We start from the raw sequence: 14,063 nt of genomic DNA, 5'->3' as shown, positions 1-14,063 counted from the left end.
GAATATTAGGCATCACTTTATTAGAGAGCATGTGCAAATGATAATATTAACTCTTGAATTTGTAGGCTCTAATAATCAATTAGCGAATATTTTTACCAAGCCTTTGAATGAAAAAACTTTTGCAAAAAATAGGCTTGAGCTCGTATTATTCGTTGTGATGCTCTTGATTTTATAATTTTACTTGTTAAATCTTTTAGAAGGCATTTTTGATAGGGGGAGATATGGAAAGCATGTGTTAATATTCTTAGGGGAGTTGTGCTAAATTTATGTTCATGTTTTTAAGGGAAACATTTATATAGTTCTAAAATTTTTCCTAAATTTTTCTTTTTGATGATTCCAAAGGGGGCGAAGTTTAAGAAAAAATATACTATAAATTTGTTATGATTTTGATTGTATCAAGCTATTGTTTGTCATCATCAAAAAAGGGGAGATTGTTGGCTTTTTGGCCCTTAAATCTCAAATTAATTAATTAATTAATCAATGTTTTGATGATACAAAAACTCAATTTTTAAATTACTGAAAATCTTAGTGTTTTAATATGTCCATAGCGTAGAGCTCGGAACAACGATTCCAACACCTCTTGAATCACCCAAATCGGAGCTAAGACGAAGACGATATACCGAAACAAGTCTATAGAGAAAATACCGTGTGGATGACATGGAATAACCAGACCATTTACATGTACACACGTGGCAACATATTGGTTGAATGGTGGATTAAGAGATTAACATATGATAGACTTTTGATTTTTGGATTGATTTAAAATAAAAAAAATTGAAATTAAAAAAAAATTAAAAGGAAATAAATTTAATATTATTTTATGTTTGTGTCTAACGGTTGGTTTTTTTAATATGGTATGTTTTTTTATTTTTGGATTGACTTTAAAGAGAATGAATTTAAAAAGAAAATGAAATAAAGGAAAATGAATTTAATATTAGTTTTATGTTTATGTCTAATGGCTAGTTTTGACACATGATATGTTTTTATTTTTTGAATTAATTTAAAAAGAAAATGAATTTAATATTATATTTTGTTTGTATCTAACTACTAGTTTAGTTTAAAATCTCCACCATTAATTTTTCTTTTCCAAAATCCAATGGTCCAAATTAATTGTGGTTTCTAAAAAATTTTTCCATCTCTATATAAACCATCTTCCTCTCCAATTTTTTAAACCAACAAATTTTACATTTCATAATCCTCCAAAACTCAATAGTTCCATTGTTACTCTTTCTAAGTTCCCAATTTTTTTCTTTCATCTTATTCTTGAGAGAGTGTTATTGTATTATGAAGATAAATTTGTTGAGTGCTTAAACTTATTAAATCCACTCTAGTGAAAGTTGTATTGTGTTTCTTCAAAAATTCTAACATTTGTAACGGTTTGATCCTAAACCATGGAAATGATCGAATTTGCTCTTGAACCCGTAAAAGGAGCGGTGATGTAAGGTTGGGCTTAATCCGGGAAAGAGTCGACTTATTCAAATTCCCAAGAAGCGTTTGGGGAGTGGAGTAGGTCGAGTTTGACCGAACCACATGTCTTCTTCTCTAACTCTTTCCTTTTTATTTTTGCAATTAATTTAAGCAATTTATTGTATGTTTTAGTTGTTCTTATTTATTTGCTAAAATTTGATAGAATTAAATTATCACATTTTTTGTCATCTTATTTATTGCATAATTTGAATTTTTTTTATTATTTATAAAAAATGTATTAATTAGTTTAATTGGGTTAATTTAGAAAAAAACTTTAATTAAACCCTATTCACCCCCTCTAGGGTGGTCATATCGATCCAACAAAACTTAAGCTCTAATACCAACGGTAATATCTCAACTTTCTAATATCTTTCTAGGACACTACAACATGCATGCATAGGCTTAACACCAAGAACAAGAGCAAAGGGCACGTGAAACTACAACATGCATGCATAGGCTTGACACCACTACAACATGCATGCAAGGGAACACGTTTTGGGTGCCCTCCGACTCTAATCTAGAACAAGGTAAGTAAATAAAAAAATTAACAAATGGATAAATAAAATAACCTGGAGTTTTAAATGTTAGAATCTTAACCAAATCATGTCTAATTAAAAGAAAACCTAAGTGCAGAAGCGATAACAAGTCCCAACGGTCGAGTCATGAATTCTTCTTGTCATTCGTCGTCTGGGGGCAGACCCGAAGGTACGCTTTCATAAGTAGTGATCTCCGAGGGTCACCATCGTAAGCATAAGTGGTGATCCCTAGTCATGTGGTGTGTACTCAAAGGCTCAAAGCATACAATATACATAGCCCGACAAGAACGCTAACAATCACTATCGGTGTACTTAGTCATAAGCATGTAATCATAATCTCAAAACATGCCTAATAGTTTTCAAAATAGTCTCAACAATTCATATACCAATCAAAATAGAAATATTCACATAAAATCATAATTTCCATGGCATAAACATAAGCCTCCAAACATCCTCAACAATCAAACATAGCAAGACACAACATTTCAATCCAACTTATCGAATCATGCTTACAGTGTAATCACATATTTAACACCTACGTCGGCTTGAGGGCGAACCGATAATAAATCGCTTACCTTGATATTAGGCCCCAAGCAACTAGAAAATCAAACTTCTTTTTAACCTTCAAAATATTGGATCAAACCTGACATAAACCCATTATAAAGTAAATTAATAATCAAGGCGTAATTCCAATCATCAAATCATCCTAACAATCTCAAATGCCTCAAAAACCTTAGCCAAAATGTGGCTCAAAGATTCAAGACCAAATTTACGACAACCACACCAAGCCACGGAGGGGTTATCAAGCCTTGAAATTTACCAAAACGCCACTAAGAAGAAACCAAACAGCCGCTGGACAGCACACAAATTCCCCTCCAAATCTCCAAATCTAAACATTTAAATAAAAAAAAAACGTCAACATTTAGCCCCCAAGATTAATGAGTATTCAAGAAACACCTCCGAACATCTTTAAAAATACCAAATTACTCACCCTAGACCAAGATTCGAGTGGCGGTGCATGCGCACTGGCGACAACGAGGGCAGATTGGCAGCTACAACAACGATGACAATGTGCGATGAAGGCTAGCGGAACTGGGCGCGGCTGGACGGATGGACGGTTGGTCGCGAACTTTGCGTGTGGTTGGCAGGCGATTGGAGACGAGGACGGCGGCATACCCCTGACCGCTATATAAATAATTTTTCTTTTTTTAAAAATCCTAATCCCCCCCTCCCTCTCCTTTTTCCCCTAAACCAATATATATACACATATAATAATTCTTTTCACTCAATCAATATGCATATATTTTTTTTAACCCCTTCCTTTCCATCACTTCAACCCCACGAAATAAAAGTCCAAAAAGAATTAAATCCCAACCATTAATCCAATTAAAACCAAATAAAATCTACCCACTCCAAAACCAAAATTAAATTCAATTCCCAATAATCGAATGAAATCTATATCTTTTACCAAAATTAGTTTAAATTGATTTATCCCTTCAAAATAAACAAATTTCAAATATCTAAAATCCGAAATACAATCCCAAATAATTCAAGATAATTAAATACAATTTTTTGAAAATTTGGATGGTTCATATCAGTAATATAAAATAGATAAGTCCGAGTATCGAATCCCAAAGGAATAAAGCCTAATAAATAAGTTTGGACAATAAGAAGTCCTCTACCACGGGTTACAAAAGAAATGATTTGATTTGTGGTGTGTTTTGGAAATAAAGAAATTAAGTATTAGAAAATATTAAGAAAACAATAAAAGAAATCGTAGAGAAAAATATGGTGTAAAAACATATAAGAGAAAGACAAGATTATAGTTTCGACCTTCACAATGGACATTGCATCCACTATGCACCTGTCAACTAAACCTAGACATAAGCGGACATGCAAACCATATACATCGACATCTTTACTTTTTCAAGTCGAGAGAGATTAAGTATAGTTTAAAAGTGTAATTGTAACCAACCTTGTAATTTAAGGATGATTTCTATTTTTTTTTAATAAATAAATAAATGGATAAATAAAGATATTAGAATTAGAAAGTTTAAAAACAGAAATATGGAGTCCCCTCTGAAGCAACCACAAAGCCAGAGATGAAATCCGCGCCCACAATCAAAATTAAAAGACCCATTACATTTTGATTTGATCTTTCGATTATTATTTTATTACACACATGCCTTTCCCCTCTCTTCCTTCTTCTCCCACTCTCTCATTTTCTCTCACACCCTCTTCATTTCCCCATCTAAAATGGAAGAAGACGATTCCAGTAAGGTTCTTGATCTCATTAAGGACCTTGTTTTTCGTCTTCTTTCCCACAATCCCACCTCCAATTCCAGCCCTACCTCCTCTGATTTCCAAAAGTCTCTTCGCTATGCAATTCGCATTCTCACTAGCCGAATGACTCCTTCCATTGCTCCTGATGCTGCCGCCATTGCTGGGTCCATCAAGCGCAGGCTCGCCACTGAGGGTAAGTCTTCTCAGGCTCTCACTTTTGCTGATCTTTACACTAAATTTGCATCCAAAACTGGCCCTGGGAGTGTGAATAATAAGTGGGCTGTGCTTTATTTGCTCAAAATTGTGGCGGAGGATCGTAAATGTAGACAGACCCAGTTCGAATCATCAGTGCTTTTGCCTAATTTGGTAGCGAGTGATCCTGTGTTGGGAAAAAAGTCTGGGGCGGCCCCAGAGAAGGAGTGGCAGAAGGGGGTTTTGTTGGTTGCGAAGGACCCTGAGAATCTTCGCGATGTTGCTTTTAAGGAGTTTGCTAATTTGCTGAAGGAGGAAAATGAAGTGACTGAAGAGGTTTTGGTGAGGGATGTGTTGTATGCTTGTCAAGGAATTGATGGAAAGTATGTGAAATTTGACAATAATTCTGATGGTTATGTTCTATCCAATTTAGTTAAGGCTTCCAGGGCAACTAGGACGATGATTCGCAAGCTCTGTGAAATGGGGTGGCTGTTTAGGAAGGTTAAAGGTTATATCTCGGAGAGTATGGAACGTTTTCCAGCTGAAGATATTGGAACTGTTGGACATGCTTTTTGTGCTGCATTGCAGGATGAGCTTTCAGAATACTATAAACTGTTGGCAGTTCTCGAAGCCCAGTCGATGAATCCGATACCTTTGGTTTCAGAGGCAGCAAGTTCAGGAAACTATCTGTCTCTAAGGAGATTGGCAGTCTGGTTTGCTGAGCCAATGGCGAAAATGAGGTTGATGGCTGTATTGGTTGACAAGTGTAGAGTCTTGAAGGGTGGGGCAATGGCTGGGGCCATCCATTTACATGCTCAGCATGGTGACCCCTTGGTGCTTGAATTTATGAGGCGTTTGCTGCGACGTGTATGCTCTCCCCTTTTTGAGATGGTAAGGAGTTGGGTTTTAGAAGGGGAGCTGGAAGACATATTTTCTGAGTTTTTTGTTGTTGGGCAACAAGTGAAAGCTGAATCTCTGTGGAGGGAAGGTTATAGGCTTCACGCTGGCATGCTTCCATCTTTTATTTCGCAATCTCTAGCCCAACGTATTTTGAGGACTGGGAAATCGATTAATTTCCTTCGTGTCTGTTGTGAGGATATGGGATGGGCTGATGCTGCAACAGAAGCAGCAGTAGCTGCTGGGACTACAACTAAAAGGGGAGGTCTTGGATATGGTGAAACAGATGCCCTTGAATCTTTGGTAGATGGAGCAGCAAAAAGAATAGACAAACACTTGTTGGATGTAATGCACAAGCGATATAAGTTCAAAGACCATTGTCTAGCAATTAAGCGCTATTTACTATTAGGACAAGGAGATTTTGTCCAATATTTGATGGATATTGTTGGGCCTGAGCTTTCTGAGCCTGCTAATGCTATTAGCTCATTTAAGTTATCTGGTCTCCTGGAAACAGCAATTCGGTCCTCTAATGCTCAGTATGATGATCCAGACATCTTGGATAGATTAAAGGTTAAGATGATGCCTCATGGAACTGGAGATAGGGGTTGGGATGTATTCTCATTAGAATATGAGGCAAGCGTTCCACTAGATACTGTATTCACAGAGTCTGTCATGTCAAAATATTTAAGGATCTTCAATTTCCTGTGGAAGCTTAGACGTGTTGAGCATGCACTTATAGGTACTTGGAAGACGATGAAACCAAACTGCATCACGTCCTGTTCATTAACTAAGCTGCACCATGGGGTTAAGTTGCAATTGCTCTCAACATTGAGGCGATGCCAGGTCCTTTGGGTTGAGATGAATCATTTTGTTACAAACTTGCAATACTACATAATGTTTGAAGTCTTGGAGGTATCGTGGTCTGACTTCTCTAATGAAATGGAAGCAGCAATGGATCTGGATGATTTACTTGCCGCTCATGAAAAGTATCTTCATTCAATATTTGAGAAATCTCTTCTTGGAGAACAATCTCAGACACTTTGCAAGTCACTTTTTGTCTTATTTGATCTAATATTGCGATTTCGAAGTCATGCAGACAGGTTGTACGAAGGAATACATGAATTACAATGCAGGTAATATTATATTTTTATTTATTGGTTTTAATGTGTTTCTATGTACTCTTCCTTTCTTCTTCTTGGATTCAGTATATCTCTTGTTTTTATGTAGGACAATAGAATCATCTTTACCCTCCAGAGACAAGAGTAAAAAGAATCGTTCAACAGAAAAATCTTTAGAAACAACATCGTGGGTAGCTGATGGCAAGAAGGCTCTAACACAACGTGCTGGTGAATTTCTTCGGAATGTTGAACAAGATCTAGCTGCATTAGCTAAAGAGTATTCTTCATTGCTTGAGGGATTCATTTCTCAGCTGCCTATGCAACAACATGTTGATTTGAAGTTTCTCCTATTCCGTCTTGACTTCACTGAATTTTACAGCCAATTACAACCTCATGTGTAGAGTGGATGTCAGATGTATATCTCACATGGCCTTTCGTTGTTAGTCACAATTGGCAGAGCTTCTAACCAATCTTTCATGGCATCCACAGGGATCAACCATTGAAAATTTCATTGCCTGCCATGTAATTTTAGGTATGTAATTGTTGATTTGTTTATAGTTTACTGCGGAAATTGTTGTTATATTTATGTGCCAATCTGAGCTCTTATAAAATACTTTCCAGGTTTTTGACCATTTTTATCATTTATGAATAGAAATGGTGTTTGCGTATTATGTTTAGCCCAGAAGTCTACAGTTCACTTTTGTATTTGTCATCTCATTTTGGATTATTTGGTGGTGTTTTTGTGCCTTTCCAAGTTGGTATCAAAGTTTGTAGTTTTCTTTCTTAAACTGTGTTATGGATGGCTTTTAGGCTTGGACCTGATTGTTTTTTTGCACTTTCCAGCATCCATCATACATGTAGCCAATTTTTGTTCATGGTATCTTTGATGGTTTAAATGTTACAAATATATAAATTTGACAAGGACATGATAATCCTTGTTCTTATCTGTCTTTATCTTCATGTATTTTTAGTTTTTGTATTATTCATTCATGTACAATGTTTTAAAAAGCCCTCTCGGGCGCATGTCTAGGCCCAAGGTGCAGGTCTTGCACCTCACCTTGGAAAGGCGGGGCTCACAAAATAAGGTGTGTGCAAGGCGAGGCTCACAAAATAAGGCGCGCCTCAGGCGCATGCCTTTTGTGAAGCTTCAAAGCTCAAAGCCATGGCCTTGGGTCTTTTTTATTATTTTTAGAAAATGTAATAATTAAAGGTTTTCCTTCTTTATTAACTAAAAGAATCAAGCTTACTAAGCCTAAATACAAAATTTCTTGTGTTTGGGGTCTTTTTTTTCCCATATTTCCACTTCAACTATGTTTTCTCTTTTTAATGTAATATTTTTATATATAGTGCGCTTCACAAAGAAAATGCCTGCGCCTTTTTGTGCGCCTTGTGCCTAGGTTCCAGAGGGCCATTGCACCTTGGGCATTTAAAAACACTGTTCATGTAGCAGATTTTTGTTTCTGGTCTTTCACATTATTAGTATGCTGCAATTATACAAGCACCACCATGACATCAGGTTTCTCAGCTCGTAATTACTTGTTTTCCTATTTTAGCTAGGTCTATTTTAACTCTTCCTTCAAATTATGTGATTGTGTTATTCCATTGAAAAGTTTAAAACCAACTCTGAGCTAAGATCTACCTATCGGTTAACTTTTCCTTAATACTTGGCAAAGTTGTCTTGATTTCTAACTGGTACAAATAATTCCCACTTCAACCGGTACTTCATCCAAAAGAAAAAACGAAAAAGGATAGGAAAAAAAGAAGAAAAAAGAAATTCCCCTCTTCAGTCAATACTAGGCATGATTTGATTACTAATTACAACTTGCAAAATTAAAACCTACTAATTTGTCCACCTATTCAACTCCACCGAATCACAATTAATGCTCAGAATCTAACTCTTCTCTAGTTTATCTTCAAACCAAAAATAGACTGAAGAAACAACAGAAAACAGTTTAGATTCACAAAAGCCTCCTCCGTACTTTTACCAAAGATGATTGTATCAACAGTAAACTGAAAACAATTCAACGGAAACTTACTCCTCCCAATCAAAAAGCAATCCTGCTGGAGAGTTTTCAAACATGACCATGCCATGCATGACCACGAAAATTAATGCTAATATATCAAGGATATTCCCAGGCATGACCATGCTCCAGCCAGAGGTTTCCTCCAATATTTAGTTCCAATCATTTTTGTTAAGCTTAAGCTAATAAGTTATGGTAAATTTAATTATATCAATATTTAACTCCCCCACTTGTTGGCTTGGAAATTTGTAGAGCGCCCAAACAATAGAAATTAATAATATTATTGATTGATGAGAAAATGACAGTATGAGTTTGAACGTATGATTTCCGACTTTGATACCATATTAAATAACTACTAAACCCAAAAGCTTAAATTGATGAGTTACAATAAATTTAATTATATAAATACTAAACACTTATGAGCACAAAGACAAGCTAAATATGTGCCCACTAGGATCATTTTTTGTAATTCACACGGTTATGGTGATTTCTCATATCCTCCTTTTGTACCTCTTTTTTTTTATTAATGATTATGATTACATCTCCTTTGTTTTTAAAGAAAAAGGATGAGTTAAAGAGTTTGGTTATTAAGCACTTTTCTTACCCTAACACACCAAGGAGGAGAAAAGAAAAAATTAGGCATTCTCTTTCAATTGACTATATTTATGCCCCATGGATAATCTTCCATGGGTAGGATTCTTTCCAAATGACTATGAATAGAAATGTCTATTTAACCCTGTGTGAACGTGCCTTGAATGGGGTGGGAAATTCCTCTTTACACAGGGGAGGGAGTGGAGAGGATTTTCTCAGGATAATGTTACCATTGACCTAAAATATTGTGTTGAAATGAGATTTGACCTGGTTTTTGAAATTAAGGTTATAACCTTGTATTGACATCATCTAACATTGTTTTATTATTTTCGTTTTTGCTATTGGCTCAATTCCTCCTCACTCTTGATTTTTCTTCTCTTGCTTTGCACTTCTTCTTCCTCTCCTCCTTCATTGACAAATCTGCCGGATTCATTCTCTTTATCGATCTTTCCTCTCTCGCTCAACTCTCTCACTTTGCACTTCTTCTTCCTCTCTTCCTCAACCCAAAAATCCGTTGGATTCATCGCTCCCCATCTAAACTCTTTGGCTTTTGTCAATTAGGAAATCAAATCGGACAAGGTTTAGGCTGTGGAAACTGCTGGGGAGCACTCTTGATTGTTGCTAGCTAAACAACGTTGTAGTTTCTGCTTTGATCGGTTGTTTGCTTGATGACATTTTTTAATAGATTATTTGTTATCTTCGATGCGGTGATGGCCAGAGGAAGTGTTTTGTTGAATGGTAGTGATGATTGAGTTAATGGAAGTGATTGAGGAAAAAGTGTAGAGCGAAAGCAAGAGGGAGGAATCGAGAGCCAAAGGAGGGAGGGAGGGGGAGAGAGATAGAGAGAGGGAGAGAGGATGACGTAAGCAAAAGGTTATATATCCTAAATTTTGGGTGCATATTTTGGGTCATCTGTATACCGATTTTCTCCCCATTGGCTGGATGGGGATTATATTCCTTGTTCCCACCCCATTTCTCTTTCTATTATATGTGTATATATGTATATTTAAATCGAAAACTTGTGTATTTGAATCTATGTTTTGTAATATTTAAAATTAAAGAATATGTATTGTGATATTGAAATTTAAACTTTAAGAAATTATATTGAACATTTTAATTATATTTTAGCATATGAAATATTATTGTTTTTATTAGGATATTCAAGAATGTTTTCCTTTAAATGAAAATTATATTGGAAATTACCCATCTAATCATATTAGTTTTTGAAAAAAAACCATTCTATTTGGTTGAAATTATTATTTAAATAAACAATGGAAAATAATTCCCCACAGGGGATCCCCGTCCTAAGCCCATGAAATTAAATGGGGAATTTTGCGGAGACAAGGATTAAATGGTAGGCGGGGACGGGGATGAGGATGCCATTTCCTAGCCCTGCCTCACCTGTGAACATCTGTAAGTGCAGGGTATTTTTCTCCAGTCCCTTAAGATGGATTGGTGTCCCCAACATTGACTTGCTGAGAACATTTTGGACGAAACAGAGAAACAAAGCTAAGAAACACAAACAGAATTTAATGCAACTGAAGATAAAATATGGGAAAGTGAGGCCCGCTCTAAATTTTCATCTTCTTTAGGGTTCCGTGAGGTCTCAAGCATTGGAAAATGGTAGCTAAGTTTGTGAAGTCAGCTACTGAGTCATTTAGCATATTGGAGAGCTTGTACAGCCTTTTATGTGTGGTTTCTATGCCATCTCTCTCAATCCATGAATCGTGCCAAAATGAAGTGTCTTGACCAGTCCGCGGATTCTTTAAATGCAGTTTCTAACTATGTTATTGACAGGTCTGTATTTCTATGAAGCTTTGGTGGAGCCAAGATGAGAAGCAGTCGGAGGATAGTATTTTAGCTTTATTACACAGTATGGACTGTGTTACACAGTTTAATGCTATGCTTGCTATAGGCTTCAACTACTTTTGCATTGTTAGACGGTGGGACCTTAAGGTGGTGGATTTTGTGTTGTAATGTGCAACGTTGTATGTTGTATAGTTTGCAGGTCTTGTTTTTTATTTGGTTTCTCTGTTGCTTGGTATTTATCTGCATTCTTATCCCTCATGAAAGTCCAAGTACGTTGTCGTAAATAGTTTATAGTTCATGCAGGCTTAATGTATTGCCTTGGAAGTTCCTTATAAATATTAATCTAGGGAGCATTTTATCGGCTGCAGTGAGGGTCCCCCCACCCCCCACCATTTTGCAGGCAGATTCATTAGGATTCATTGCTGGATGATTGTAATCATTGCTTAAATATATAATAAAATTCTATTCAATGGCCTAGCAAGTAGCAATAAATCAATAAAATGTACTGTCATGGGAATCTTGTATACTGAATTGTGGTGAGTTCATTGCCTCCCAAGAACCAAGGGATCCTTGTCTCAATTTAATCATTTCTGTCTGATTGTACCTTTTTGTAACTTACATATTAGCTTCAAAGAAATTTGGTAGTTGGGCTTTTCCCACTTCAGTGGGCAGCCTTTGCTTATAGAATGATGATGAAGAAAATTTGGATCACCTTTTTCTTCATTGTTCTCATATACCTCCGGGTTGGGCGGCTTGGGTTTTCTGGTGGGGAATTCGACGTTTCTAGCTGCCTGTGTTTTTCTGTTGTGGATTGGATGCAAGAATTATGATTTCTGAATGGGTGAGTGCAGAAGGAAGAGCAAAGATTATGGAGATGTACCTCTAAAGCCACTTTGTGGGAAATATGGAAGGAAAGAAATCAAAGAGTTTTTAGAGATAAATCTACTTCTTTTGACCCATTTTGTAATTATGTGCAGCTGATTTCTTCTTTTTGGTGTCTAAGACACCAGGGGACTTCAAAGAACTCATAATATTGGCTGTTGCTGAAAAGCGTCGGTGATCTAGAATCAGTTTTTTCTGTAGCAATGGCCAATATCACTTGGATTAAATTGGAGGGTCTTATACTCTGATATCATAATCTCCAATTGATTAATAGGATGGATGATCCTTTTCATGAGGTTCAACCGTTTCTGAGAGATGTTTGGCAATTGGAGCCCTCCTTTGCTTCTATACATTATCGGTTTGTGAAGTGAGATTGAAATATGTTTGTTCATGAGTTGGCTTGTCGGGGTTTTTTTAGAGTTCTTTCTCTTGGTGCTGTAAGTTCCTTCTTGTTTGATTTCACATTTTTAGCATGATACTAGGCACTTTGTAATTTGGTTGGATGTATTCCATCTTTATGATTAATGGTAGGTTTTATTGGTCTCAAGAAAAAAAGAACAAAAAAAAAAAAAAAAAAAAAAAAAAGAGAGAGGACGTTTTGGCCATTTAATATTGGTATTAACGCCTTCTCATTCTATAATTATAGTTTTTTAACTGACACCTGAGTGATTGTATATATGACGATTGAAGAGGCAATATATTAAAATGCGTTGGTTCTTGTATCCATTTTGTAGATGTTATTGACTCTGATTTATCCTTGAGCTTGTGCCTCCTTTTTCCTTTTATGATGTAATAATAATGTTGGTTTGAATTTTGGAACTGGCTTTGCTTTTCCATCAGTTCATATGTGGTTGCTTTATATAGTTCAAAGCTTCTCTATGGCAGATATTCATTTGCTCGGTCTTTGAAGATGCTGTTTGATTTTATAAGCATGTCAAAGAAGCAAGCGACGGAAGGAACTTAGGATCATTAGTTACTTGAAGGGCCCCTTGTAACAATGATGCAACTATTGAGGAAATAGCAAAGCCAAGAAGTCGTGAAGTCGTGAAAGAGAGTATATTAGATGTTAGGATCTACGGAAGGGTATACTTTTTTTTGGTAGTAAAGGTTTATGATATAGCCATCTTGTGAATAACTAAACAGTGAATTCTGTGAGTTGATGGGCAGAGTTATTTGTAATTTTGTTAGAAAAAGGAAGCATCATGATTACTATTACTACTTTGCTCTCTATTTTGGTCTTCTCTTTTGGTATTCTCTCTCAATGAGATTGCAACTTCACCAATTGGAGCTTCCTTCAATTTGGAAGCTGCAAGAATTTCCATCATTGCCTATAAAGTGTGGAAGCTGAACCTTTATAAATATAAATGTAAGGGAAAAACAGATGGATGGGGTTTTGGAGACTGATGATAAATAGATTTATTAGTTATCTGTTTACAGGTTTTCATTTTTGGGTTGTGTAAATTTGTTCTCTTGAGATGTGTTTGGTTTAACTTTTCAAATATTTAATTTTGAAAAGTAAGGGGTATTTGGCCCACTGAGTAGAATTAATAAGTTTGGGATTGATATGTTGGAGTTAATAAGTTTGTGTTTGGAGTATAGAGTTGTAAGATTGTGTTCTTCGATAATTGTGAAAAGTAGATTAAGAAAATAAGATAAAGTTACTTGATAATATGAAAAGTAGAGGTAGAGGGAAAAATTGAATTCCTTGATAAATGTGAAAAATATAAAAGGAAATTAGAAGATAGAGTTACACAATAAATGTACGAGTTCAATAGTGTTTATTATCAAAGTTGAGTTGTTTACACTAACTAAAGAAGTTAATGACCATACAACCCCTAAGGGAAAAAAATCTAGTACTATAGTAGTACTAAATCTTTCCATTCATTATTTGACTTATCAAATGATTTATCAATTTATTATTTATTTATTTTATGGAAATCACATAATTCTTAAATGCTACAATTGTGGCAAGCAATAAATAAAATAGTATAGAAAGTTTCCATACTAATGTGGTACTATAAATTTTCTCAATCCCAAAGTCCTTTTCGAAAAAATTAAAGTGTTTGGCAACAATTCAATGTAAATTTTGAATATATCCAAAGTTTATTTTAAATGCTTTTATCAAACGAGTTTGAATAAAAATGACTTTCTTGACAAATATTTTTATCTCTAGTCAATCCAAATATGATCTTAGTATTTTGAATCTTGAGGATGTTGTCTATTTAATTCCTTAACTCGATTTTCAATTGTATTTATGACTTTTCGGT

General features: G+C 35.4%; 1 protein-coding gene across 4 annotated transcripts; it reads left to right on the top strand.

Annotated features, from left to right (window-relative positions):
- The first annotated feature begins 4,093 nt into the window (after window positions 1-4,093).
- LOC120073163 (gamma-tubulin complex component 3) lies at window positions 4,094-13,024 on the top strand. Of its 4 annotated transcripts, none has more exons than XR_005480683.1 (3): window positions 4,094-6,508; window positions 6,603-7,025; window positions 12,682-13,024. XR_005480683.1 is itself a non-coding variant. In XM_039025818.1 (2 exons), exons 1-2 carry the CDS (start codon window positions 4,260-4,262, stop codon window positions 6,892-6,894), a joined length of 2,541 nt encoding a protein of 846 aa, XP_038881746.1. In that variant the 5' UTR covers window positions 4,094-4,259; the 3' UTR covers window positions 6,895-7,281. The 4 variants fall into 4 exon arrangements, 1 of the variants encoding a protein (XP_038881746.1); XR_005480684.1 differs by lacking the exon at window positions 12,682-13,024 and adding an exon at window positions 10,903-12,381; XR_005480685.1 differs by lacking the exon at window positions 12,682-13,024 and adding an exon at window positions 9,667-10,190.
- Window positions 13,025-14,063: the final 1,039 nt, after the last annotated feature.

This window comes from Benincasa hispida, chromosome 3, assembly GCF_009727055.1.
Source record: "Benincasa hispida cultivar B227 chromosome 3, ASM972705v1, whole genome shotgun sequence".
NCBI lineage: Eukaryota > Viridiplantae > Streptophyta > Magnoliopsida > Cucurbitales > Cucurbitaceae > Benincasa > Benincasa hispida.
Note: the sequence above shows the minus strand (reverse complement) of the source record. Positions and strands in the feature narration are given on the sequence as shown.

What these genes read in the sequence shown, in the direction of transcription:
- LOC120073163 (XM_039025818.1), top strand. Translation starts at nt 4,260, where the DNA reads ATGGAAGAAGACGATTCCAGTAAGGTTCTTGATCTCATTAAGGACCTT. An exon ending in ATACATGAATTACAATGCAG is followed by an intron (nt 6,509 to 6,602) that starts GTAATATTATAT and finishes GTTTTTATGTAG; the next exon opens with GACAATAGAATCATCTTTAC.